A 27,925-nucleotide genomic window follows, 5' to 3' on the forward strand; every position below is an offset into this window, starting at 1 on the left:
ACGTGCAAACCATAAAGTTATCTTTGTCGCAAACCTATCTTTACTTCAGTCTTCTTTGGACACTGGGTGGGTTATTCGTCGGGTGCGAGTGTTTGGTGGAAGTAGTGATGGGTTCAAGCCGTTCATTTGTGCGAGTCGACTCATGAGCGCTCGCTCACTGAGAAGAGTCGTTCAAATGAGTCGTTCAAAAGAGTCGCCAAGCTTCTTTTTCTCGAAACACATGCCTGAAGTGGGGGAAGGGGGTAGGAGGTGTTGAAGCAGATGATTGTATTTAAGTAAACGAACACAACGTACGTCCTTCAAGATTAATAAACTGTATTGCATTTTTGTGCATGTGTGTGTGCGTGTAGCCGACTAGATGGCCAAGATTCTGAAGTAATCGACATTTGATCTTGCCACAGAAGTTCCCGGGTTCTAGTCCCGGTCTGGGCAAGGATATTCTTTACGAGTGTCCCTTCATCTATATCATCAAGCATCATCCTCATCGTCGCGATTACTTAAAATTTGAAGAAAAGCGGCATAAAATAAGAAAAATACAAATACGATTCTGTATGTGTGTGGATATACATATATGTGTAAACAGTAAACACACACACACAAACAAAATTAATTGCACATACTTGTTTTCATTACTCTGTCTCATGAGTGAGATTTTCTATATTTGTATCTTGTTTCAGTTTACATTTCATACTGCGGATAATGCAAATTATGCAGTACGATAGCATACACAGAAATGCTATATAATTATATCAACCTTTTATTAGTAATAACGTGCATTACATATTCTTCCTTTTTTGCATTCGATCACTGGTTTTAATATCGCAACAAAATGCACTCCAGATCTGCGCTGCGACACATGCTTGCATTTCCACGAGCATCGCTCGTTCACGACTCTTGAAACAGCACGAAGAGTCACAGCACAGTCCCACGACTCTTTCCCCATCATTCGTTCACGACTCGCGAGTCGGCACGAAGAGTCATTAAGCACCTTAACGACTCGCTCGCCTTAGCGACTCTTCTCCTCCCTCATCGTTCACGACTCGCGAGTCGGCACGAAGAGTCATTAAGCACCTTAACGACTCGCTCGCCTTAGCGACTCTTCTCCTCCCTCATCGTTCACGACTCGCGAGTCGGCACGAAGAGTCATTAAGCACCTTAACGACTCGCTCGCCTTAGCGACTCTTCTCCTCACTCATCGTTCGCTCGCGAGTCGCGAGCTCTCTTACACAAGGCGCGGGTGCGGCAGTCTCGCCAGCAGACTGGATCTAGAGTTTAAAGTAGGATCCACCCGCTCGCTCTCCGCGGATGGCTAACATCTGTGTTTAAGAAATATATATCGCTCTTGAACATTATCCATGTCCATCCCATATCCATGTCCATAGCTTTTTGTTGTTCTACAGTCATTCAATATAAGTTTCTGCCAATATCATAATGTATGATCGAATTTCTATAAAGCGGGCCAAATTATACGTATGTATTTTTTTTAATGTTGCTTTCTACTAGTAAAACACCTTAACACGTAGGCTCACCGCAGATGGCCAACAGCTGTTTATATCACTCGTGAACATGACCCATGTCCATCTTACGTACTTGTTCCTAATTCTGCAGTCATTCAATAAAAGCTTTTTTGCAGTATCATGTACGATGAGATTTATGATTAAACTTCTATATTTATTCTTTAATGCTGTTTTCATTAGTAAAATATTTACACGTTAATGTTAATGAAATATTTCACGTCCTATGAAAACGATTTTGTCAGACAATGTTTAAAGTTCACTTTATGCTCAGATAGTCTAATCGGGATTGAAGCTACATTTTAAACTGGGGTCTAAATCACTGGGCAAGGTGCCTCCACCGAGGATCGAATCCGAGACAGGAAGCGATTTCCTTACCAGGATTTAACAAGGAATGAAAGGATGGCTGAATAACATAAATAAAACATACTCCATGGTGCATGTTCTTTGTTTCTTGGTTTCTATGTTGGCCAGCTTGAAATAATCTTGGAGTGACAGATAAGTGGTGTCGCCCTCCTCAAAGTAAGCCTATTGACACCGAAAGTTCCGGGTTCGAACCCCAGCCCAGAGATGAGTGGTAATCTGTATTTAACCTCTTGTCAATTACTCTAATCACCATCCATCCTCCGTCGTTGCCTTGTAACGATACCTGGTGGATCCCACTTTAAACTGTAGATCCAGTCCCGATTAGCTTATCTGTACGTAAAATTCATTCATCCTCGCTGTCAATACTAAGTAATTAGGTATAAAAGATGCATAAAATACAACAAAGCGTGTTAGGCAGTTAAAATATTAAAATTGAATTAATAAATTATAAAATATAATTACTCCATGCTAATTTATAAGAAATTATAGCATTTTGAAAAATGTTTGTTCCTTAATGGGAAAATAAGTAGCTTATTTCTTCTGTTCATTCTCATGTTAACAGATTTGTTTTCTTGGATAAATAAAATTGAACGTGTAGATTAAAAGGTTTACATGTGCACGAAGCGGAAGAGCAACTCGATCGAGTATCGTGGTGAGACAAGATGACTTGGCACATCGTTTCAACTCGTGAATGAGAATGCATATCTTGTTCGCGATTTGATTTCAAGTTAAAAACACCTGTCTGGTCTTGTTCGCTTATCGATTTCAAAGCATAAATCGGTATCGTTACTCCAATGAGACGAGATTCTCGGACAGTACATTTTACACAGAGTGTCTCTCATCATCTCACCAACTTTGGAAGGGTTGGCCCTGTTTTCATTGCGATTTTGTAATGTCCTGCTACTTGTGAAACTGATTCACTTCCAACAATTTCAGTCGCCTCTGTGGAGGAGTGGTTAGAACAGTGCGCTAAGAGGAATCTCGGAATTGAGTGTCACTTCATCAATTTCATTATATCATCACTGATTTTCATGTTCGCGATTAGCCAAAGTGGCAGAAGAGCAAAGCCTGGGCAAAAGTGGTATCCCGAGCCGCTATGTGTTTCCACCGAATATCGGCCTCAGGACTCCCTGCCCTCGTGCCGCGATGTGCTAACCACTCCGCCAAGGGGGCCGGCCCTTCCCATCACATCTCTGTTTTATACTAAAGGCTATGATTGAATATGAATTTAAAATTTTGTGTGCGTCACTTAGGCTATTTTGCACCCTTCACTTTATACGGGATCCAGCCCCTTACCAGAACTAAAATAACATAACTGTAATGTCCTGTAGTAACTAAAATATTAAAATAATCTGACCGGTTAAAAGCTGAGGCTGTAAAGGCACTCAGCACACATAAGGACAAAACACAGGACAACACACACACACATTCCTACGAAAATTATACTGGCCGTAGGTATAGACGCCAGAGCCTCGTTAGTCTGCAAGATGCAGTCCAGGGTGTACTATGTGGAAGTGAGGTTGACAATTGGGTGTACTACGTGGAAGGATCATCCCTTACATCCCTTAAACTATATTTCTCGAGACCCTTGATGTGCTAACCACGCCGGCATACATTATAGAATACTTGAGTTAGTTTTGTCAATATTAATTTTATTGATTGCATTTTTGTTTTGCAATGATTTTGCGCACTGAATTTTCATATTTATCTTTGATTTTCATTTATGTTTTACTTTTATTTTGTATATAATGCTGTGTTTCTATTGGTGTAAATTTGTGATTCGTCTCTAATAACGTTATCATTCCAATGTGATTTAAATTTTAATCTTCTAATCTCACGTGTATAATATGTAAGTATATGCACGTACACATGCATACAGAGAGAAAGAGAGAGCGATTGTATTGGGAAATTGCATGATATGATCGTTAGAGGGGAAATCCCCACCGTTCCCCGCATAATTTCAAATTTGTTCCTTGTATTACACAAAATATATTAAATTAATGTTATAACAAATTGAATATCCATTATAGATCGGATTATAAGAAATTGTGTATAACTGCGTGTGTGAGCGTGTGTTTGTCTCTCAGGTTCTTTATTAAAAAATCAGAAAAACAGAACATAATGTAGTATTCAAATATAAAAAGACCTTCATTTCACGAGTCCACTTATAATTAATTCATTATCATGTGGTTTGTTCTATTAGGTAATTCTTAACTGAATATAAAAAATTATAAGTTATAATTTTTGTTTTAATACATGTTTGTTATTTTCACTAAAGGTTTATCATTTGAACTTGTGCTTGCTGCTTGTATTACGTCATTTTTGGATTTGGAGTAACAGAAAACAAAAGGTGTTTATTGTCTTTGATCTTGCTTTAGAAAATAATGATTGGTTGATTGATTTGGTTTATTTTACTTCGCTTTTCTGTCACTTTTTTGGGTAATCGCGAAGATCAGGATGAGTAATGAGGTGTACTAACCACTCCACCATGGAGGCCGGCGCTTTAGAAAATAATTAAAAGTAACAATCGCTTTCCACACTAAGTATTTTGTGTTGCAAATTATAAATTACTGCCCCCTTTTCTGATTCACCCTAATAGCATAGTGGTTAACGCTGTCATGTATTAAAATGGTCTGCTTGGCAAAAATTGTTATAAGTCCACTTTTATGCTCCAATAGGCTAATCGGGTCTCCCCGATGGCGTAGTGATAACGTCGCCGGTAATCAAGGGGTACCGTGTTCAATACAAAGTGGAGGTTCGGATCCCACTTTAAACTGTAGGTCCAGTCCCGACTATCCAATCTGCACATAAAGTGGACTTAAACAATAACAACTCAAAATAGGCTAATCGGAATATTGTAATCAAGAGGTCTGTGCCTAACACCTTCCCAAAATTTTTACAAGACTCTCCTAATATTTTTACTAACATTTAATTTCTTGTAATTTTAGCGCTAATGGTTTGGCCGAACTTAAAACTACAGGACAAATTTGTTGGCTGTTCTTCGCTGCCCGTCATGGGCTAAGGTTACGCGCTCTCTCTCTGCAAACAACACTCGCGAGTCGACTCTTTCCTTCGTTCAAAGAGTCGCTAAAGTGTGCCACGACTCTTTGAACGAAGGAAAGAGTCGACTCGCGAGCATGCTCCTTCCCCTCTCATCGTACACGGCACGTTTCAGCCAGCTTTACTCAACTAGGGGTAGGGAAAAGGAACAGAGAGGACCCCCTCCCTCTCCTCTCCAGTCCCCATTTGCTGCCCGCAGAATCGACTTGGTTTCTTTCAAAAATTCCGGCCGCCAGGCGAGTATACACTTGCGCATGCGCCTTCCTCGCAAAATTCGTGGAAAGGAGAGGGAATAATGGAATAATAGTTGCTTGGCGGGCGGAGGAGTCGTGGCACACATACGACTCTTTGAACGTGTCGTTCAATTCTGGTGAACGAGTCGTTCACCGCTCACAAGAGAGAGTCGTTACTTTTGAACGACTCGTTCACGAACGACCCATCACTAGGTGGAAGGCTGTGCCCGTCTTGGACAGTGGCGTGCCCAAGGGGGGGTTGGTGGGGGTTATAACCCCCCGCTTTTGGTCCAGTATTCCTAAAAAAAAAAAAAAACATCAAAGGTAGGAAAATATGGCAAAATGAGTGCTGACTACCAGAAGAAGTGTACGTAACCCCTCCCTTTCGAAAATCCTGGGCACGCCACTGGTCTTGGACGATGGGAGAACAAGGGAAGCAAAGGAAACTATCTGCAACTCCAGAATTTATTAGAAAACGTCGTGGAGAATTATCGGAAGATGAAAAAACACCGCGGAAACTAGTTAAAAAATTCCGTGCAGAGTGGCGAGAAGTGACCAACAATGGATTAAATTTTAATAAAAAACTTGCTGTTTTTTAGAAGTTTCCACCTAATATGTGAAATATACCAGAATAGAACATTTGCTCAGATATGTACTATATATCTTTTTCAATGAAACGCGTATATCCATTCGCCGAACTTCACATTTTTATGGGGAGGCAAAAATGTGATTTTCCACACAAACTCTTCATATGTGCGCCTGTAGAACAGCATTTTGTGTAGAATATTTTTAATTTTCTTCTGATTGTGTGATGAAGACAAGTGGCATTGGCTTCCCTAAATCCAATCTCTGTTTGTGTGTTTTGCTTTTAACTGATGAAAATCTTCAGTTGCCAACTATAACATAGTTTTAGCTTTCACCTCAAAACAAAAAATTTAGCTTGGTTTAGAAATAAAATCTAAATCTTCCAAAAAACATTTAAAAGTTATTGATTTTATTCTTTATTGATTTGGTTTATTTTACTTCGCTTTTCTGCCACTTTTGGCTAATTGCAAAGATGGGGATGAGTAATGATATGATGAAATTTATGAATGGACACTCACAAACAGCCATGCCCAGGCCGGAATTCGAACCCGGTACCCCTGGCGTCGTAGCATTTAAAAGTTAAATTGATTAACATTTTATACATACATACGAACATGGGCCAACGATAATATTTAATTATTATTAATAATAATTCTTTAGATGAAGGGAAAAAAATGGGCGAAAAAAGGAAATTGTGCTTACAGATTGTGGCAACACTGATAAGGATTAACATTAACAATAATAAGACATTTTGAAGTTATTGACATGACAATAATTGTTATAACATGATTAATAGAAGTTGATTTTTTTTGTTGTTTTTGCACAACCATGCGGATGTGCTTTCAAAAAGTGAGGGTTCGAACCCTCCATTGGGCCGAACCATGCCGTTAACAACTTTTAACACACTGCGCTTTGGACCCTACTAAATATTCCTACCTTTCCATTTGCGAGATGTTGCAGATTTAAGGTAATTCAGCAAATAATATTTCAAAAAGTTGCAGAAGTAACTCATATTTTAATAAACTGGATATTATCCATTAATTCTCGGACAAACGTCTTCTTATATTTAAATATAAGTGTACTAATTGAGAAAGAGTAATCTAGTAAACGTTACTGCCATCTGTTGGTAAAGTTTGAATTACAAAATCAACCATGAGTCCTTCCTGTTCTTCAAAGTCACATGATCCCAATATAATATCCTTGTCTTCCAATCAGTTCAGAGGAAATTATATCACAAATGCTAAACGAGTATATTTTCATTTAATTTTCGTACTTAATAAGTCTTTCGGGTGAGGAGAGGGGGTCCGGACTTCCTAAATACGTTCTTCCTGTCTTTCAAAGCCTATGATCCCAATATAATCCTTGTCCAGAGGAAATTATACAAGAAAAGCTAAACGAATATATTTTCCATTACTTAATTTTTGTACTTGATAAGTCTTTCGGGGGGGGGGGGGTCCGGACCTTCCCCTAAAACGTCCTTGTACTCCCATGACGTCAGAACACAAGGTTGCTGAAGTGTTGTGCGATAAGTGAAAACCCTCAAGTTATTACGAGAAACAAAACATATGTACATTTGGAAATTCTTGTTTGTGTTATGTTGTGTGTTGTGTGATTTCGTAAAATATAAAGGTATGTACCATTTGTAAAAATAAAAACTATATACTTCAGAATTTACTTTAAGAGTAAATATTTTCAGGTTGACTGTACACCCACAGGCATTGATGGAAAGAATATTTATTTGCTCAATATTGTGAGCAATACTTAACATAGCGTCTTTTGTTTTTCATGAGAAACTGATTTAAATTTGGGGGCCGTTTACCCACCGTACCCGTTCGAGAATTACGTCGATTTTTTTTAATCCACAGATTTCAATGTTTTATGTAATGTAAAAGTGGTTTCAGCGTAAGGACAGCACAAATAACTGAGATATTTCATACCAAAGAATGGCACACGTAAGTTAAAACCTATAATTTCGAAGTATTTTCGCCGCTTTTTGTTAGTAAAAACGGTTTGTATGTATACTAAAATAGTGAGAGAACACGTCGAAAATAACTATCAGTACCACACCTAACAATCCTAACCTAACTATGGAAACTTATAGCTGCTGTTGTGGAAAGTAGTTTTGGGTGCTATATTCACTTGCGTGTTCTCGGGCTGTTCTGCTTCACAGTAAATAACATGCTAAGGTAACAGACGTACTTTACTTCACAATAACACATTTCCAAGAGCGGTACTACTTTACTATACGGGAGACACCTATCAATGATTTATTTCACAATTTTTTACATTGCTAACGTACTGTTCTGCATTGCGGAACATTTCTTTAGGTGAAATAATGAATTTCTAACGAAAAATACCTAATTAAAAATAATAAAAACAGTTCACGAAATATTTTAACCAAAAGAAGTTGAATTTTTGACATTAAGAGTAATTATTAAACCATTGACGTTAGCCCCAAAAACCATTGACGTTAGCCCCACAAACCATCCACGGGTAGCCCCAAAAATTCACGATAGCCCCACGATCCATCACGGGGACGAGGTATGCCTACTAGATTAGGTTAGGTTCCATTAGCACTCCTTTCGTTCAATTGAGCATATACGGACAACATCGGTTTTTATCGATGACGTGCAGAAAGCAAATGGCAGCAGCAGCAATAGCACGTCGGAAATAGATTTTCGTAGAAAACCACATGCATTCGCATTAAAATGGATCAAAACTACATTCCCGAACATCAACAACGCTACAGAAAATGATTTGCGTAAGTACTTTCTCCTGTAAATTTGAAGAAATCCGTCTCCGGTATAGTAAAGTGTTACCCCGAGAGCTAAGATCAACTGAAAACGTTCATAAACAACAAAATCTTCATAAAACATGCAAGATATTTCACTTTCTCTAGGGTACCAAACTTTGCAAAAGAGGATTTTAAATATACATTTTTGATGAAAGATACTTATTCTTGCTCCTGTTAAGTATGGAATGTCGTCGTGCTTTTGTTTCTTTGGGAGTTTGTTGAAATATGGAGGGAGGTGTTTATAATGAAAGCTGTTTGACAGTAAATTTATTATTACATCTTAATTAGTGGTCTGTTTATGTTTTTCATTTAAAAAATAATAATTGGCTAATTATGACTGCGTCATGCTTTGTATCCGAAATACTGTGAAAATAAACATCTCAGTTTCATATAGTAAGTCTAGGCATGCTTTAAAAAAAGTTTTCCGAACTATTTAGTACTGTATATATTGTTTGTGCTCTTTGAACATCTGTGTGGATTGTACTTTATTGCAAAATAAATTTTGGGAGGCTACAGAATGATAAAAATTGTAATATTTTATTTTTCATACAGGTCCATATGATGGAGGACAACAAATTTTGTCTTCAAATGAAATCACATCCAAAACAGCTCTTTGGTGCTTTTCGCGAACTCTATGAATCATGTTCTCTGACAGATGTTACATTTATGTGCGAAGGACAAAGTTTCAGTGCCCACAGGTTGATTTTATCAGCATGCAGTCCATACTTTCGTGACTTATTTATGAATCTTAGCGATAAACATCCAGTAGTTTTCTTGAAAGGTGTAAAGAAGGAAGAGATAACTAACCTGTTGAACTTCATGTATGATGGTGAAGTTACCATCTCTCACACCAACCTTGCATCGTTCCTGGAGATGGCTGATGAGCTGTCTATTAACGGACTTTCAAAAACTGATTCAGCCACTGGCATAGTGCCGAACAAGGCTCCAAGTGTAGATGTTGAAGAGGAAGTGACTTACCACAAGCCAAAAAGGCAGCGTGTCTCATCTGAAACATTGGTCAGTAATGAGTGCAAGCCATTTCCATCAGTTGCTGTTTCTTCGCATGTCTCATCTGTCTCAAGCCATTCAACCAATGAAATGACAGACTATTCAAACCCATTTCCCAGTTTGTCTGAAGATCACACATCAGGTGCAAATGATTCACTTGTGAGGAACCGTACATCAGCTGTATTTCAACAATCAAGTATAAGCACCCATTGCCAATCCTTGCAGAATGACAATCATGTTGATATGTCAAAGAAAAGTGCTTTCAGTATTGAAAATGTGGTAAGTGTTGTTTTTATGCAATTTTCTCATATAACAGTGTTCCTTCCACTTTTCTTTTGAAACCAGTCTTCATCTTGCATTAAAATCCCTCCGTACATGTATTTTATCCAACATAACAAAAATGGAAAAATAAATTGGGTTCCTTTGGCCATCCGAGTGATTTATTTAATTGGAGTGTGGTGACTGTGATAAAATTATTTTTGACAGACCAAAAGAACCAAACAGAAAAAGTATCTTGATGATATCAAACAAGGGATACCACACACAAGGATAAGTAAATTTACCATTAAATGCCAAATGCAGAAAAACATCCCTTGACCTTTTGATTACCAAGTCCATTTTGCCATTTATGCCCTCCGGAACGGGGCCAATTTTCCTACAAAGTGCAGAGTTTCATTTATATGACTGTAGATCGGAGGCTAATTGCCCTAGACAGACGAATGAAGTACCGTTATACGCGGAATGAACCATAGATTCGGACTACATACAATTTATCCACATTGAGGGTGGAGGGGAGGAACCGGAAAATTCCAAAATATTAGAAAAAAATGCCCCTGGACAACAAAGTACAGGACATTTTCAAAATACACATGGAAATGATCACTGGCATGTCTGGAACAAGAAAATAATTGCACTATTATGATATGAACAATACAACACGACTTGTACCCCCAAAACAATATGTCTGTACGCCACTGAGCCATTCAGCAAAATGTGCAGTTACCTTGAAATGACTGTAGGTCCGAAGCTAATTGCCCTAGATAGACGAATCAAGTACCTTTATAAGCGGAATGAACCATAGATTTGGACTACATAAAATTTATGCACATTGAGTGTATATATGGATGCGGGGGGAGGGGAGGAACCAGAAAGTTCCAAAATTTACCCCCCTTTCGCCGAACTTGACAGCACTTTTCAACCTCCTGCTACCGACCAGCAAGCGTTTTCCATATTGAGGTTCAGCTGCATTATTTTAGAGGAACAAAAATTTCGGACTTTGTTGGTCGCAATGCTTGTTTTTGCAGAGGAAGTCGGCACAAAGAAAGCTGCCATTTTCCCGCCTTTTTATGGAAGAACAAGACGTGAAAGAGTACTTACGGTGCAATATATGTGTTAACAATTATTTAGGGATGGGACCGATTAATCGGTACTCTATCGGTATCAGCTGATATAGGCATATTGGTGTATCGGTACAATTACCGATTAATTTACTGATCCGATTTATATCGATAAATATCTTAGTGCAAAATTCTGACATTTCGTTGTAATTTTTATGTATAATCTCGATGCCCTACTTTCCAAAAAATTAATTGTCTAAATATTCAACTGCACTACCGTCACCTCGAAACACACATTTGTTAAAAAGATCAATGAACATTTCAGGTTCTTCAAGTACCATATCTAATTTTAATCGGATCGGTAGAATATCAGTATCGGAAAATTTTATATCGGTACTTTATTGATATCGGCCCATCCCTAAATAATATAAAAGAAGAAAATCGCAATTCCAGCGAAAAATAGCGACTTTATGACATAAAAACTACGAACTTGACAACATATCTTTTAAAAGATATGTGGTACGCTGGGGTTTACCAGAACATATCTTTTAATCTTTTGCATCCCGAGCATGTCAATCGAGATCCTACATCTAACTCCTTGCATCCTGAGCGTCTTGATCGAGATCCTCTAGAATGCTCATAGTTTTTACATTATAATGTCGCTATTTTTGGCTGGATTTGCGATTTTCTTCTTTTACATTATTGTTCACACATATTCTGCACCGTAAGGACTCTTGCACGTCTTGTTCTTCCATAAAAAGGGGGGGGGGGAAATGGCAGCTTCCTTTGAAACTGAGTCAGTGGCGCATAGACATGTCGTTTGGGGGGTACAAGTCGTATTCTATTGCTTGTATGATAATAGTGCAATTATTTTCTTGTTCCAGACATGCCAGCGATCATTTCCATGTGTATTTTGACAATGTCCTGTATTTTGTTGTCCAGGGGCAGAGGGGGGGAAGGAGCATTTTTCTTCAGAAATTTTGGAATTTTCCCGTTCCTCCCCCCCCCCCCCCGCATCCATATATACACTCAATCTGCATAAATTGTAGGTAGTCCGAATCTATGGTTCATTCTGCGTATAACGGTACTTGATTTGTTCGTCTAGGGCAATAAGCTTCGGACCTAGTCATTTCAAGGTAACTGCGCATTTTGCTGAATGGCTCAGTGGTGTACAGACGTCGTTTTGGGGGTACAAGTCATGTTCTATTGATCATATGATAATAGTGCAATTATTTTCTTGTTCCTAACACTCCAGCGATTATTTCCATGTGTATTGTTACAATGTCTTGTAACCATTTTATATGGTCCGAATCTATGGTTCATTCCGAGTAAAACGATATATCATTTGTCTGTCTACGGCAATTAGCATCCGATCTACAGTCATTTTTACAAAACTTTCCATTTTGCTGAAAATCTGCTCGGGCAGCAAGGGGATTACATGCGAAAGAGGCTCGGAAGAGGTTGAGTGTCAAAATTGAAGAAAGCAAAAAGTATGGTAACACAAGCCTGGTTTACAGGTCATAGCAATTGGCTGATGCCTGTAATTTTCCGAAGTTGCTGCAAAATGTTTGATGAGTTTGCAGATGAAATATCCTGAAAATTATGCAACATTCAAGATTCTCTTGAATTTTACACCAATATTATTTGGTGAAAATTATTACATGATAAAATGTTATCAGTTTTTTTATTCTGATTACCTTACATATGATCTATGATTTTTATAAAATGAGGAAAATGGACAAAGAAAAAAGGCACAAAAGTGGGCAGTAAACTTGAAATTATTATTTTCATTTGTCAGTTGCACACTTTTAAATTTGAATTTGTTATATTGTGTTGTATTTTTCTTATTTGTCATTGCTTTTCTATTACTTTTGGTTAATCACAACAATGATCATAAATGGTAATTACACTACATTGCACAAATAAATGCCTGGCTTGGGCCTAAACTTAGTTCCTTTAGTAGAGAGGTTGTGAATTAGTGAATTGACCATTCAACACACTGCTTCAGGGGAAGATTATCAGTTTCAATTAACATGACAATTTATTGCTGTTTTCTGTAGTAAATGGAATTGTATTGTCTGTTACAATGTTTTCATATTTTGAAGAAGTTTTTTCTACTTCGCAAGAAGTTAAGGGACAAAATCATTGAAATTACAGTCACACTTTATAACTTATAACACACCCATGCAAGTATATTCGAAAACAAACTATAATTACTTTCGTAGGTTCCTCTGATTTCCCACTAGCACTGTTACCATCTTCCTTTCATAAAATATGAAGAAGAAAAAATAGCATGTGAAACTCGAAGCAGTTAATTTTTATTAAACTGACAAAAGTGTTGTAGATAATATCACTGTTTCTCAAATAATGTTTTTGTTGTTTTTCAGAATATCAAGGAAGAAATACAAGTCCTAGATGACAGTATGTCACCAGGAAAAGATGATGATCTGTCAATACCTTTCAGTGTGCCTTCAGATAACTTGTATACAGGAGAAAATTTGCAGGAGGGGAGCCTGGTATGTATGCATTTTTATGCATAATTCATGCAGTACTTGTCGTCTTTATTTTGAAAAAAAAAATGGAAGAACATAATACAGTGGAACCCCATTTTTACATTCCCGGATTTAAAATTTTTCTGCATTATACAGGATAAGTCAAAATGATGTACCCGATTTCAGACATTTAGTCTGTGAAATATAATAAACAAATGTTATTGTGAGACATGTGCTAAGAAAGGTAAACTCAAAGTTTTTTTCAAACAAATCGCAAGTGTTGCGATTTGTTTGAAAAAAATCACACACATCAAGCCGATAGTCTATCTCCTGCCAAACCTTGTGTAGCATGTTGCGGTCAATATCAGCAATGGCTGCTGTGATGCGGGCACGCAGGTCATCCAATGTTGTTGGAAGTGGTGGTACGTAAACATGATCCTTGACAAAACCTCACATGAAGAAATCACATGGGGTCAAGTCGGGGGAACGAGGTGGCCAATGAAGGAGAGGTCGATCCTCCGGAGATGCACGGCCTATCCAACGTTGTTCCAATGCCCCATTGAGATGGTCCCGAACGCTGCCATGGTAATGCGCAGGGGCACCATCCAATTGGAGAATGAAATCTGCATCTGCGCTATCCTCTGCAAGCTGTGGAAGAGCCATAGTTGTAGCATATCAAGGAAAACAAGTCCTGTCACAGTAGTACGTTCATGGAAGAAAAAGGGCCCATAAATCTTTTCATGGGAAATCGCACAAAAGGCATTCACTTTGGGAGAATCGCGTTCCACAAATTTATGGGGGTTAGCAGTTCTCCAAATCCTTACGTTGTGTCTATTCACTTTCATCACTGTAAATTAACCTCTCAGAGAACCCATCCGTTTCCATTAATGCAAGGAAATCAGCACAGAAGGACACACGCAAAGCATAATCAGTGTCTTTTAAGGCTTGAACTAGTTGCAAGCGGTAGGGTTTCATTTGTAAACGTTTCCACAGAACCCACCAGACAGTTTTCTGTGGAAGTTGAAGTTCTCTCGCTGCCCGGTAGGTGGACTCCGCACGAAACATGTGCGCACTCGTTCCACTGTCTCTTCCCCAGTCGATGGATAGCCAGTCGATTTTCGTTTACACATGCAGCTCGAATCTCTGAAATGTTCATACCACTTATGAATGGCCTTCCCCGTAGGTGGATCTCTCTGATATTTGGTATGGAAATGCCGTTGCACACTAATCACAGACTTGTTCATATGATAATCAAGCACACAGAAAGATCTCTGTTCTCCAGTCAACGCCATTTTCCTGCTCGCTGCTGACTCCTAGCGGTAGAAAGTGGAAACACTGCGTGGAAACTAAACTTTGAAAGTTAACCTTTCGAAGCGCATGTTCTCACAATAACATATGTTTATTAAGATTTCACAGAATAAATTTCTGTAATCGGGTCCATCATTTTGACTTACCCTGTACATTCAATCTTGATGGTCCCAACATAGTAAAATGTTGTAGAATTTCCCTCGATTAAAAACAAACTGGTTATGTAATGAGTAAATTACCTTGCCAACCCTGCGTGCCATGCTTTGTTGTTTGATTTTAAGCTGGCATAACACGGTTGCTAATTTTGAGGACTCCGGCTTCTTGTGGAATAAAGATGGCCATCAACTGAACTGTGCCTTCCTGCATTTTTGCAAGGTGACAGAACCCTGGATTGTGGTGCCACACCCTCTCCCCAACCCTCTGATTTTAGAAGGTAATGCTAGTGGGGGAACTTGTCTGCTTTCCCAGCAAAGTATTGCACATACAGATATGAATGATACATGAAAAATAACTGTAAACTCACCAAGTTTGCATCGTGACACACCAGTGTCAAAGACAAAAGAGAAAATTTTTTGTGTGTTGGAATATGCGAGATGTTCATCTGTTATTGCAGTCCAGAGCATTTTTCGGTGGTATCAGCAGTTTAAGGACACTGGTTGTCTGTGTAAACAAAAAAGTATGGGTCAGCCAAGCATGTCAGCTAAACAGCGGAGAGAGTGAGGGAGAGTTACGTGGGCAGTCCACAAAAATCAACAGTCAGAGCAAGCCGTGAATTTGCAATTCTGCAACAAACGATGTGGAAGATTTTGCGATTGCGGTTGAACTTTAAACCTTACCATCTGCAGCTCGGTAAGGGAGGGATGTTCGTCGTGCTGACTACACATCTCCCCCATAACTAGTTAAATGATCTCCCAACTCTGCAGGTGGGAGTGAGGTCAGCACTCAGTAGGTAGGCCCTGCCCCTCACGGGCTGTTGTACCACGGGTTATTATTATTATCATATGGACATTTTCTACCCACTGCAGTTAACCAAGTTGTACAAATAAGTCACGTGAATTAAATGCACGAACCATCTGAATCGAAATGTTAAGAAGAATTATCATCATTGTATGTAGTTGATGAATTAGAATCTTCAGCTATTCAAGTACACAGGTAGCAAAGAAGACTATGTAAGCTGCTCCGTGAAATACATCTTATTAAGAAGAACTAGGAGGGATCCAGAAATAAGGTAAAGCCACAACTATAATGGCAGATCTTCACCTTTTCCTATTCTTTAATAGTAGTTAGTCCCAGACTCAGTAAATTTTACTGGCATGCCTAATATTTGAAAATTATTTAGCAGTTAATTTTGCAGGTGAATACTGCCATAATAGCTGGGGTTTTACCCTGCTGTCATTCTTTAGAGATCTTTGATTATTTTTTAGGCATGCCATTGAATTTAAGGTGTCTGGGTGGTGTTTGTATGTTCAAGGTAACTGCTTTATCGTCAGTGTTATATTAGAAATTGTTAAGTAGATTGAAAGTAGATTATGAAGATGGTATACTCATAAATTACATATAAGAGGCATGTTACAATATAAAGGGTCTTTCATTAAGAGTGATACTTTTTAAAATTTGAAAAAAAAAATAAACCACTCAACGTACCAAAGTAAATTGTGCTTCTTCTTGAAGCTTAGACATTGCAGTTATGTTCTGAACAAAATATCGTTCAAATGTCCACCATGGCTTTGAACACACTGACGCACACAATGGCTCCACTGATCCTGATTTCAGTGGAAAAATCATCTTCTCAGACGAGGCGCATTGTTGTCTTAGTGGATTCGTCAATACGCAAAATAGTTGTTATTGGAGCGAGAAGAACCCACAAGTGGTCCATGAGGTGCTATTACATTCAGAAAAACTCACTGTGTGGTGAGGTTTATGGCGTGGCAGCGTCATTGGAGCTTATTTCTCTCGAGGTGATGAGAGAAGAACCGTTACCGTCACTGGCAACCGCTACAGATCCATGTTACGCGAATTTCTGTGGCCAGAACTTGAGACCATAGATATTGAAAACATGTGGTTCCAGCAGGATGGCGCTACGTGCCACACAGCTGATGCTACGCTCGATTTGCTGAGGGAGAAGTTTGGCGACCGGATCATCTCAAGACGTGGATGTGTGAATTGGCCACCACGGTCGTGTGATTTAACACCCATGGATTTTTTTCTTTGGGGCTACATCAAAGCCAACGTCTATGCTGACAAGCCACGAACTTTGGAACATTTGGAGGTGAACATTCGTCAGGCTATCGCAGACATAACGCCACTAATGTTGGACAGAGTGATTAGCAATTGGAGCTTCGTGTGCGTCAGTGTGTTTAAAGCCGTGGTGGACATTTGAACGATATTTTGTTCAGAACATAACTGCAATGTCTAAGCTTCAAAATAAAGCACAATTTACTTTGATACGTTGAGTGGTTTATTTTTTTTTTTCAAATTTTAAAAAGTATCACTCTTAATGAAAGACCCTATACATGGTATTTTTTAATTAAAAAAATATTAAACTGATATTTCAATGATTACATTTAAATGTAGCATCTAATTTTCTTTTCTTGTTGATATTGCATTTATGAATTGTATATTTTAATAACTTTAATACTACTGATAAGAACAATAAAAATGCATCACTTGCAAATATATATATATAGCCACGGGAGCTTAGTCGTTAGGGTATCTGACTACCATGCAAGAGATCCGGGTTCGATCCCCAGCAAGGGAGAACCGGGATATTTTCCCCCTGTTTAAGCAGCTCTGGTGCCCACCCTGCGTCATATAAAGTGGGTATCTGGAGGAAACTCTGGGGAGGTGGAGTAAAGGTGACTTGGGGCTTGGTGCTGATCACATCATCCCCTCCTTTGGCCGTGATCAAGAAAGTGTGGGGCCCTAACGTCAAATCCCCTATACGCCTTCATGGCATGGTGCAAAGCACGTGGGAGCACTTTACCTTTTACTTTTATAAAGGGGTTTCCAATAAGAATGATATTATTTTGAAATGAACTGGCAACTATGCTTCAAATGTTATAACTGTCACTAGTTGTCATTTGTGTTGAGTATAGTGTGACAATTCATCATGGTTAAATACACTCCTCGGCAAAAAAAGAATTGCCCTCTAGTGATAAAATCTAATATTTTCTTCTAAAAAGTATGTTTTTATTTCTTTTGTAATTATTTTGACAATTGTACATACTGTACGTTATTTTAACATTTTCTGATATTTTACTTAGGCCTGAATCACACGGAACTTTTTTACCAGTAGGAATGCCCTAGTTGGCATTGGCCTAGTTGGACTGGCTACCCATTTGCTAGTTTTCGCCTCACACGATACTTGTTATCGTACTTGTCGATAGACGAGTGAAAATGTAATGGCGGCCGCATGAGATGTAAAAAATGTATCACTTCACATTTTTAAAAGTCGATAACTATTGAACCGAGAGGAATAACGTCTCGTATAAAACGTTATTAGGTATAAAACAATGGCACTGCTGAAATACATACTTTATAACTGTTACTGTACACGTATGGAACAATATTTTGGTTGTTTCAATTGTAAACACCGTGCACTCAGCATAGATGGTGTAATTCATAGCATTTATGCTAACAAAAATGTTAAAAGGAAATGTTTTCGTCTAAAGCCGGCTTAAAGATGGACGAGCAATTTGAAGAATGTTGTGCTTTTATCAAAAATTAAAAAAGAAAAGTATGGACTAGAGATTGGCTTGAAAAAAACCCTCTGGTCTGCATATCAATATTCATACATGAGATTCGCAGGATTCATTTACAAATTTTAAAAAATCAAACATTAATTTAATACACTTGTAATAATAAGGATTTTCATTTTCGGCTAATATTACCTAAATATTAATGAACTGAACGTGAATGCACTACACGCCATCATCTCGTTGCGAACAAAAATGGCCAACACTCGGAAACCACAGACAAAAAACTCCCCTTTGCAAACTTGCAGATTATCTTCACATGCCCAAACTTTTCTCTGATTGGCTATTCCACAGTATCTTGTCGAGGAAAGCCAGTAGCAATTAGAACATGTCCTATTCCTCCAAACCAGTCAAGCAGTCAGCCAGGCAGCCATCCCATCCGGGCAGGTAGCCAGTTCAGTGCCAACTAACTTGATATCCAGTTCCGTGTGATTCGGTCTTAACTCAAACAATGAAGGTAATAATGAAAAGATCAACAAAGAAAGCAGTTGGTTGATTAAATTGTTAAGCTTTATTGCCTTCCGCTATTGTTTAGTTACCTTTGTTTGGTGTGATGTATAGTTCAATTGTTACATTTGTTTAGGGATTGATTTCATAACCTCGCTGAAAGGTTTCTTAATCAGAAGTCTTCCTTCTTGCTCACACAAAGTACAGTAAATCGAAATGGGCAGAAAGGAGGGTGTTACAGATCTTATTCCAAGAAAGTAAGGAAGGGTACTTCAAATGTAAGAGGATAATGTGTCCAAGAAAGAAATTGCACGAAGACTTTATATTCATCCAAAAACTGTCACAAATGTTGTTCGGCGGAATACAGAGACTGGAAGTATAGACTGTATAAAGGGCATTTTCCAGGTTACGTGCGACGTACTCACTTGATAAACAATAAATAAATAAAATATTTATTATTCTTACTTACGTTCAGTGAGTATGCATTGAGTAACTGACAACGTTTCAGGGACCACTGTCCCCTTCTTCAGGTCGGTTTATCGGCTTCATGGTTGCCCACGAAGCTTCGTCAATAGCAATGGCAAGGATTAGGTCCTATTCATGTATACCTAATCCTTGCCATTGCTATTGACGAAGCTTCGTGGGCAACCGTGAAGCCGATAAACCGACCTGAAGAAGGGGACAGTGGTCTCTGAAACGTTGTCAGTTACTGAACGCATACTCACTGAACGTAATTAAGAACAATAAGTCTTTTATTTATCATATAAGAGGCAGTGGAAGGAAACGAGCTACAACACCCAGGGATGATAGAAAATTGAAACGTCTAGCAAAAGCTGACAAGCTTTCTCGTAGACTGTCTACCTGCCGATTAGCTGACATTTGGAGCAATGAAATGAGGAAAAGGTATTGGAACGACCAATGAGAAGAAGGTGTGCAGAGATGAAACTGAAGAAGAAAACTCCGAAGAAGAAACCACATCTAACACAGCAACACCAGCACACTCGCCGGGAATTCTACTCCATGTACAGTGAATGGAGTGAAGAAGACTGGAGACATGTCATTTTCAGTAACGAAAAGAAGTTTTGTGTATATGGGAATGACGGTGGAGTGAAAATATGGATGCAGGACGGTGAAGAACTGAAAGATGAATGTGTTACTAACACCAGAAAATACTCAAGAGTACATGATGATCTAGGGATGCATTTCTATAAAAGGAGTTGGCAGGTTCAAGGTTCTGACGGGTAGCTTGAACCAGGATAGCTACATTATCATTCTCAACAAGGAATTAAGGAACTCTGCAGCTGATCATTTTTCTCAAGAGAATCTCGATTATTGGATCTTTCAAGAAGAAAACGCAACATGCCATACAGCTAAACTGGTCAAACAGTTCAAAGAAATGGAAGGAATTCGAACATTATTTTGGCCACCCAATTCACCGGACATGAACCCAATAGAAAATCTATGGCACATAATGACAATGTGTCTCCTGAACAAGAACTTCAGAAATCGACGGGAGCTCATTGAGGCACTTGTTAATATCTGGTACCGAGAAATTGACTCTGAAACATGTTCCAGTTTAGTTGCTAGCTTGCCTCGTCGACTTGAAGCATTATGAAAACAAAAGCTGGACATATGAAATACTGACTTCGGGCAAAGAGGTGAAATCGTACATTATATGCAATTAGGTTTGGTGATACTGTATTATGTATAGGTTAAATCACATTTACTGTATTTCTTGAAAATAATAATGAGCAAAAATGTAGTAAAATGTAAGAACTCATCTACATAGTATGTACTTTAAAATATCACACACTAACTGTTGAAATAAATCCACAAATGAAGAAATACTGCTTCACAGAAAATCTTTAAACTTTATTAATAGGGGGCGGATCTTTTTTGCCACGGAGTGTACATGCTTCAAGAACGTTTTGTTATTATCCAAAAAAATTATGAAAATAGATGTTTTATTGAACTTGAAATGGATCATAATTGTGGGCAAAAAATTATATTCTCAGGTGAAGCTCATTTCTGGTTAAGTGGATATGTTAACAAACAAAATTGTTGTTTTTGGTGTGAACACAATCCACAAGAGATTCACGAGAAGCCCTTGCATCCACAAAAGGTCTCACTGTATGGTTTGGTTTATGGCATCGTTGCATCATCGGACCATTTTTTTCCAAAACGAGGAAGAAGATGCAGTTACAGTGACTGGTGAGCAGTACCGATTGATGTTAAACAGATTTTTTGTGGCCAAATTTAGATGAAATTGATTTGGAGGACATGTGGTTCCAACAAGACGGTGCCACATGTCACGCTGCTAATGCCACTATCGACGTACTGCAAGAACAGTTTGGTGAAAGGATAATTTCAAGAAATGCAACTGTTAGTTGGTGATTTAACTCCTTTAGATTGCTTTTTGTGGGGTTATTTGAAATCTATAGACTACGCAAACAGACCACAAACCCTTGATGCATTAAGATTGAACATTGAAAGCTGCATTCGTGACATTAGGACCAAGTTATTGCACAAAGTCATCGAAAATTGGGTTCATCGAATTCACTCGTGTGCACAAAGTCGAGGTGCACACAGAAATGATGTGTTATTCAAAACATAATGTAATAAACTAAGCTTCAAAATAATATAAAAAGTTTGGTTGTATCTGAAATACTTTTTATTTTATTTGTATAATCATACCGTTCTTATTGGAAAACCCTATATATATATATATATATATATATATATATATATATATATATATATATATATATATATATATATATATATATATATATATATATATATATACAGGGTGTTAATTTTAACTTGACATATCAAAATAGCGGGAGTTATATGCATGTGAGGAAAATTTGGTCCAAACAAACCATGATCCTTGTTGGGGGGAAAGTTAATGGCATACAAATGAGCCCCTGCACAGGGCACCCCTGGGGGGCAGGGGGGCACGTTGTGTTTTTCAAATAGGAACCCCCAAATTTTGTTTCATTTTGGGATTCGCGGAGTCAAAATAAATAATAATTATGCTTGACATGGGTGCAACAACATGCGAAATAAAAAAGATATGGCCATGTGTATGTTTGGAAACACGTAAATGTCGTGCATGGAAAAACGGTAACAGGCCCCCACGAAAATACGAAGAATGGCGTGTGCATAGGAAAATTTCATTGCTGTCGATGGTGTCATTGAAGAGTGGAAGAAGTACCAAAAGAAGAGTGCGGAGGGGATAGGGGGAGGGGGCAGCATGCAACGAACAAAGTGGAAATACATCTGCTGGATTAATGCAGATGCCAAGGATATGAGGGAAACAAAATAACGAACTGTGCCTGTGCCAGAAAAGTGAAGGGGTAGGGGATGTAAATCATGTTTCCAGAACTCACGCGAAGAGTATGTTATCGCCACCGACGTTGTCGGATCAGCTGTGTTATCAGATGCCAGCCACACGTAAGGTACAAACTAGGCCATTTGACCTTGCGCTGAAGTCAGCTCTCTGTGCCCGTGTTTACTTGGGGAAATAGGTGGTTATTAGGCGTGAGTGCTTCAGAAGGTTAGTTGACGTGCCCGTGTTCGAAGTGAGTGCAGGGTAAAAGTGCAGGTATACCTAGGACGATGGAGCGTGTATCTGTGGAAGACAGAATTGAAATGAAATTCATGTATGGTGAATGTTGACGGAATGTGGACAATGCTGTCACCGAATATGCCAGTCGCTATCCGAACAAAGTGCGTTCGCGGTCGACTTTCGCCAGGGTTGTCAAGCAATTTGCAACAGTAGGAAGCATGTGTCCGCAACAAAGACGGCGTCGAAGAACTGTCATTGGGGAAAATAATGAAATCGCTGTGTTAGCTGCAGTGGCGTATGATCCCCATTCCAGCACGCGTAACATAGCTCGCCAGAGTGGGATGTCCCATGTCAGTGTTTGGAACATACTCAAGAGGCACAAATTTCACCCGTACCATGTGTCCCTGCACCAGGATTTCCATGCACGGATGGTGTTTTGTGAATGGGCACGTGGACAAATACATCGAAATCCGGCATTCTTTCGGGACGTTCTGTTCTCTGACGAAGCAACATTCACAAACCATGGCCAGGTTTACCGGCACAACATGCACTACTGGAGTGCCGACAACCCACACTGGTTGCGTGAAGTTGAACATCAACGCCCGTGGTCAGTGAACGTATGGTGTGGCATCATGGGTGACAAACTCATTGGTCCGTTTTTCATTGACGGTACATTGAATGGGCGAAAGTATCGCAATTTCTTGCAGGACGAACTACCGATATTGCTGGAGGATCTAAGCCTTGCGCAGCGACAGGCCATGTGGTATCAGCATGATGGTTGTCCGGCGCATTATGCTGCCATAGCTCGGGAAGTATTAACGTGCAAGTTCCATCATCGCTGGATCGGACGACGTGGTCCTGTCAATTGGCCGGCTAGATCACCAGACCTTACTGCGCCAGATTTCTTTTTGTGGTTTTTTTTTAAAGGAATGGTGTATCAAACTGTACCCACAACGCGCAATGACATGATGCAACGAATACGAAATGCTTGCACACAAATTGATGCCGCCACACTTTTGCGTTGTGAACAGTCATTTCATGCAAGAATAAATAAATGCATCGACGTTCATGGTCACTATTTCGAGCATTTGCTTGGGTAAGGCATGTATGCCCACACACCACCCCACCCCCACAGGTGAGAGGCAAGGGGACTCACGTGAAACAAGCACCCCCACACGTGAGAGGCAAGGGGACTCACGGGAAACAAGCACCCCACACGTGAGAGGCAAGGAGACTCACGTGAAACAAGCACCCCACAGGTGAGAGGCAAGGAGACTCACGTGAAACAAGCACCCCACAGGTGAGAGGCAAGGAGACTCACATGAAACAAGCACCCCACAGGTGAGAGGCAAGGGGACTCACTTGAAACAAGCACCCCACACGTGAGAGGCAAGGAGACTCACGTGAAACAAGCACCCCACAGGTGAGAGGCAAGGAGACTCACGTGAAACAAGCACCCCACAGGTGAGAGGCAAGGAGACTCACATGAAACAAGCACCCCACACGAGAGAGGCAAGGAGACTCATGTGAAACAAGCACCCCACAGGTGAGAGGCAAGGAGACTCACGTGAAACAAGCACCCCACAGGTGAGAGGCAAGGAGACTCACATGAAACAAGAACCCCACAGGTGAGAGGCAAGGGGACTCACTTGAAAGAAGCACCCCACACGTGAGAGGCAAGGAGACTCACGTGAAACAAGCACCCCACAGGTGAGAGGAAGGAGACTCACGTGAAACAAGCACCCCACAGGTGAGAGGCAAGGAGACTCACATGAAACAAGAACCCCACAGGTGAGAGGCAAGGGGACTCACTTGAAAGAAGCACCCCACACGTGAGAGGCAAGGAGACTCACATGAAACAAGCACCCCACAGGTGAGAGGCAAGGGGACTCACTTGAAACAAGCACCCCACAGGTGAGAGGCAAGGAGACTCACATGAAACAAGCACCCCACAGGTGAGAGGCAAGGGGACTCACTTGAAACAAGCACCCCACACGTGAGAGGCAAGGAGACTCACGTGAAACAAGCACCCCACAGGTGAGAGGCAAGGAGACTCACGTGAAACAAGCACCCCACAGGTGAGAGGCAAGGAGACTCACATGAAACAAGCACCCCACAGGTGAGAGGCAAGGGGACTCACTTGAAACAAGCACCCCACAGGTGAGAGGCAAGGAGACTCACGTGAAACAAGCACCCCACAGGTGAGAGGCAAGGGGACTCCCTTGAAACAAGCACCCCACAGGTTCGAGGGTAATAGTATTTGCATTCCATCCTTCCCATCTCCTACACTTTTCTGGCATCCCTGAATACGTTTTTGTGTTTCCCTCATCTCCATGCCATCTGCATTAATCCAGCAGATGTATTTCCACTTTGTTCGTTGCATGCTGCCCCCTCCCCCTATCCCCTCCGCACTCTTCTTTTGGTACTTCTTCCACTCTTCAATGACACCATCGACAGCAATGAAATTTTCCTATGCACACGCCATTCTTCGTATTTTCGTGGGGGCCTGTTACCGTTTTTCCATGCACGACATTTACGTGTTTCCAAACATACACATGGCCATATCTTTTTTATTTCGCATGTTGTTGCACCCATGTCAAGCATAATTATTATTTATTTTGACTCCGCGAATCCCAAAGAAACAAAATTCGGGGGTTCCTGTTTGAAAAACACAACGTGCCCCCCCTGCCCCCCAGGGAGCCCCTGTGCGGGGGCTCATTTGTACGCCATTAACTTCCCCCCCCCCCCGACAAGGATCATGGTTTGTTTGGACCAAATTTTCCTCACATGCATATCACTCCCGCTATTTTGATATGTCAAGTTAAAATTAACACCCTGTGTGTATATATATATATACATTGAGCAATAAAATAGTCTTCTGTAGCTGTTTCTACATGTCTACACAAAAACTCTCCAAAGTGATGCTTTGTATTCATCAACACTTGTCACTAGTTCGCTTTGCAAATATCCTTGAATTATTGTCATTTATTGGGCCTTCTCAAAATTACATTCCTGATCACATGAAACCAGAAGTATTTAACCGTAATAAGATCTCTGGAGTAATGGTCAAATTACATAAATGGAAAGAAAAGGAACGGAATTAGAAGGTACATGCATTGCAGCAGAAGATATACTGTATTGAGTAAGGTTAACCAGAGGGTATACAGTATATACCACTAGCGTATCAGCCACTGTATACCCTCGACTACAGAACTGCCCCTAGAATGCATTTTGCAGACTAACAGGCTCTGGCATTGGGACTTATGACCAGCATAAACCTCTGTGGGATTTGCGTCTAGTGCTGTCCACGTGTGCATGGATTTCATCTGATCATCATTCATCCTCATCCTTCATGATTAGCCGAAAGTGGCAGAAAAGTGAAGTAAAATCAATCAGTTAGTTACAAGTTAACATCATATGTTAAAAACCTGGGTATAGTTGCATCACAGGATGGTTGTCACGGAGAATAATTCCCTATTTTATTAATTTTTACATGATTTGCTGAAACAGGGGCTTGAGGAAAGATCTTCTTTGAAGAATTGTGACATAGTCAAACACACAAAGTAAACCACGGTTGATACCGGTACGTACACAATTCTTTTCACATGGCTTTTTAAATATGGAATCAATCAGAATCACATGTACTATATTTTTTAAAGGAACTGAAAATATTTTCACTTTATCTTTCTGTTGTAAGATATTTTTTCCTTCTTTACAAATTGCTCAGAGCATATAATTTGTTTCTGCAATTTTTTGGAATTACATATTCTCCAAGAACATCTTTGAGTTCTTTATAAATGTACTGTAAAATCCCCAAGCGTTTATCATCACTTTCCAATAGACTGATACTAAACCTGTTTTGCTAATTTGGGGCCTCCGGGATGGTGTAGTAGTAACGTCGTCCCCTTGTAATCAAGGGGGTCCTGGGCTCGATACCTGGTGGAGGCACATACTGGTTCGGAACCCACTTGAAACTGTAGGTCCAGTCCTGATTACCCTATCTGTGCATAAATTGCACTTAAAACAAAAACCCAAACTCAAGCTAAGGAATATTTGAGGTTAAATTAGCTATTGAACCAATTTCTTTAATTATAGTTGTTTTTGAAACCTCTTGAAAGTGTCTATGCCTAAGTTTCATAAGTAAACAAGTTAGCTTTTTTTTTCATCTGATCATAGAAATTATTTTTGCAGGATAAAGGTTGTGGAGATAAAGCACGTAAGAGACAAAGACAGTTAAGCAGAGATGAAGTCAGTAGAAGTGTTCAAGAAATTGCACCTCTTTCTTTCCCACCAATAATATGCAAGGCCGAGAAAAGAGTGACTCCAGTGGAGGAAAATAACATTATCCTGAAGAAACCTGAAGAAATTGAAAGACAGAAAATGCCCATTAGAGTTGTAGACACTAATTCTCTGTTGGATAACTCCCGCTTCAATCAATTTGCCGTGGGTACACTGTCAATAGATGGCAGAGGAGGAAACGGTGGTGTTAATCAAATTGATGGTTCGACTTCTACCATCGCAAAGCCCGTGAGCATTATGAAGTCCAAGAAGAAACCGTGTACTTATTCATCAAACTTCCACTTCCAATCTAATGTTGTTAAGGAAGTTCAAGCCCCATTGTCAAGAAATAACAAGGCAAGAAAATCAATTGCAGTCAGATGCATACGTGAAATGCGACATGGTTTATTGACAAAGACAGCAGATAGTTGTATGAGCATTTCCTCAACAGAAGTTGGCAAAATACGTGAACAGAGGGCTTGTTCTTCAGATCAAGATGATGATGGTCGTGCAGGAAATGCTAAACCTGAAAACATTAATACGCTCAATCCAGTAGAAACCATTGAGAATACTGGTTCTGGGAACGTTCATCACAGTATGTCCAGTTCTCTTAGGGTACAGACCAAAGGCAAAGTTATGCGTTTGATTCGAGATGCCACTACAGGAAGAGTGATAATTAAGGAAATTTGAAAGATCAAAATATATATATTAGATAAATTTAACAAATTAATTGTTAGTTTTGAGTTTGCATCAATTTTATTTCATTTGCATATTTATGCATTGATTTTTTGTACCAACAAAATATTGCGACCTTAAAGTAAAAATGTTCTATCTGCCAAGTCGTAATATTCTCAGGAGAGTTAGTTAAAGATTTGACTATGTGCACGGGGAAAACTAATTATTCCAACAAGTTGTGCTTCTGGCATTTGTGTATAGTGATCCCTCCCTAATATATACAGGAAAATTAATGAAAAAATATTACTAATGTTCAGGTATTGCAACGACAAATTTGCAGTTAGAACCTTTTTACTCCAAAAGTAACAGAGTTTCAGATGAGAGTAAAAAGGTTATCCCTTAAATATTCAAACTTTTTGCAAAAAAAGGAAGGTGAGAAATTAGTTATATTCTATATTCTGCATGAACTGAAGACTAAAATTTGTAAATGCTGTAAGTGCCA

The 27,925-nt window shown here is 39.4% G+C and overlaps 1 protein-coding gene across 2 annotated transcripts in view; it reads left to right on the forward strand.

The window, feature by feature from the left end:
• The first annotated feature begins 7,280 nt into the window (after nt 1-7,280).
• The window catches only part of LOC145994855 (zinc finger and BTB domain-containing protein 8A-like), a 54,441-nt gene continuing 33,796 nt past the window's right edge, over nt 7,281-27,925 (forward strand). Inside the window, exons 1-4 of one of the 2 annotated variants that reach the window (XM_083131250.1) lie at nt 7,281-7,387; nt 9,105-9,839; nt 13,285-13,413; nt 26,662-27,732. In XM_083131250.1, coding sequence (XP_082987376.1) covers nt 9,111-9,839; nt 13,285-13,413; nt 26,662-27,438 — 1,635 coding nt within the window. In that variant the 5' untranslated portion in view covers nt 7,281-7,387; nt 9,105-9,110 and the 3' untranslated portion in view covers nt 27,439-27,732. Of the gene's footprint in view, nt 7,388-9,104; nt 9,840-13,284; nt 13,414-26,661; nt 27,733-27,925 lie in introns of those variants that run through there. The other variant, XM_083131252.1, reaches the window with a different exon arrangement.

This window comes from Lepisma saccharinum, chromosome 11, assembly GCF_977018435.1.
Source record: "Lepisma saccharinum chromosome 11, izLepSacc3.1, whole genome shotgun sequence".
NCBI classification, from domain to species: Eukaryota; Metazoa; Arthropoda; class Insecta; order Zygentoma; family Lepismatidae; genus Lepisma; species Lepisma saccharinum.